General features: G+C 43.5%; 1 protein-coding gene across 4 annotated transcripts in view; it reads left to right on the plus strand.

Moving 5' to 3' along the window:
* PLIN2 (perilipin 2) overlaps positions 1-2,071 on the plus strand; it is a 19,936-nt gene that overhangs the window by 8,936 nt on the left and 8,929 nt on the right. For all 4 annotated transcript variants that reach the window (XM_017500653.2, XM_017500651.2, XM_017500652.2 and 1 more), the window contains exon 7: positions 443-577. In XM_017500653.2, coding sequence (XP_017356142.1) covers positions 443-577 — 135 coding nt within the window. The remainder of the gene's footprint in view (positions 1-442; positions 578-2,071) is intronic.

A 2,071-nucleotide genomic window follows, 5' to 3' on the forward strand; every position in this document is an offset into this window, starting at 1 on the left:
TCTACTAAAAATGTGAAAATTAGCTGGGCATGGTGACATATTCCTGTAATCCCAGCTACTAGGGAGGCTGAGGCAGGAAAATCTCTTGAACCTGGGAGACGGAGGTTGCAGTGAGCCATGATCACGCCACTGCTCTTCAGCCTGGGTGACAGAGCGAGACTCCCTTTCAAAAAAAAAAAAATTTTAGTTGCTTTACCTGTGCTGAACTGGAGGTAAATTTGGAGTCAGTGATTTAATAGTTAAATAGAGGCAGTAAAGAGCTACTACTGCTTGGTTAAGGTACACATATTGATAATAAATAACAATGATAGCAGGAATAGATCTCATTCAACTCCAGGAAATTCTTAGTTTTTATGTTACCTAATTTACATCATATATCTGCAAACAGACTAACATGAATGTCTGACATGTGTGTTTCTTTGTCTTGTTTCAATGTGTCTAGATTGAATTTGCCAGGAAGAATGTTCATAATGCCAATCAGAAAATCCAGGATGCCCAGGATAAACTCTACCTCTCATGGGTGGAGTGGAAAAGGAGCGTTGGGTATGATGATACTGATGAGTCCCACTGTGCTGAGGTAAGATGACTGGGACAGTCATTTGCTAGTTTCCAAAGTTCTTACCAAACTTTTCAATTTTTCTATACTCTGCCTTAGAATACTCTATCAAAAGGTTGAACAATACTTTGTGCATAGGTGGCTAGTTATGTGGCAGAAAAGCAAAACTATGCCGGGAGTAATTTTATTTAACAATCTGTGAATATACATATGCCCCAAGTGAGATACAACTAAACACAGGCCTTGCCCTCATAATGGGTACAGACTAACAGGGGATACAGCCAGCCATGCTGTCCTATTGTGTCTTTTTTTTTTTAACTGCTCCTTGCAGAAGAGGGCTACCCCATAGGCAGTATACTCAGAGTAGCCAAGTTCTGTTGTTTTTTAACAGCATAAATATAGGCACTATTGGCCGGGGGTGGTGGCTCACACCTGAAATCTCAGAACTTTGGGAGGCCAAGGCGGGTGAATCACCTAAGGTCAGGAGTTCAAGACCAGCCTGGCCAACATGGAGAAACCTCATCTCTACTAAAAATACAAAATTAGCCAGGCATAGTGGTGTGCTTCTGTAGTCCCAGCTACTTGGGAGGCTGAGGCAGGAGAATCCCTTGAACCCTGGAGGTGGAGGTTGCAGTGAGCTGAGATCATGCCACTGCACTCCTGCCTGGGTGACAAAGTGAAACTCCATCTCAAAAATACAGGCACTCTGAAAATTTATGGGATGACTATCTCAGGCAGGCTTAGAGTCAGGGTGGGTGAGTCACATGGCTTCCTAGAAGAGATTAATGGTAAGCTGAGAACTAATTGGTGAATAAACTAGGTGAAAGGGCAATAAGGGTATTAATGTTTCAGGCAGAAGACATAGCATCTTAGCTGAGCACAATAGCTCACACTTGTAATCCCAGCACTTTGGGAGGCCAAGGCAGGCAGATCACTTGAGCCCAGGAGTTCAGGATCAGTTTGGGCAATGGTGAAACCCCATCTTTACAAAAAATACAAGAATTAGCAGGGCTTGGTGATGTGCACCCGTAGTCCTAGTTGGCTCGGGAGGCTGAGGTGGGAGGATCACCTAAGCCCGGGAGGTTGGGGCTACAGTGGGCCATGATTATGCTACTGCCATCCAGTCTCGGCAACAGACTAAGACCCTATCTCAAAAAAGAAAGAAAGAAATATCCTCTTATAGTCCTAGAAAGTGGTTGTGTCCCAAAAGCTCTGAAGTGAGTATTAAACTGTTCGTTCATATCTTGCCATTTTACGTATATAGTACACTACAAAGAGGGAATATATGTATATATATATATAATAGTGTAACATATATATATTACACTACTACTAAGAAATATATTTCCATTCTTTTGGGTCTCCCCCACCTAATGTTTCTTCAGTTTAAGATGATGGGCCGGGCGCGGTGGCTCAAGCCTGTAATCCCAGCACTTTGGGAGGCCGAGGCGGGTGGATCACGAGGTCAAGAGATCGAGACCATCCTGGTCAACATGGTGAAACCCCGTCTCTACT

The sequence above is a fragment of the Cebus imitator genome, unplaced genomic scaffold (assembly GCF_001604975.1).
Source record: "Cebus imitator isolate Cc_AM_T3 unplaced genomic scaffold, Cebus_imitator-1.0 Scaffold267, whole genome shotgun sequence".
Classification (NCBI taxonomy): domain Eukaryota; kingdom Metazoa; phylum Chordata; class Mammalia; order Primates; family Cebidae; genus Cebus; species Cebus imitator.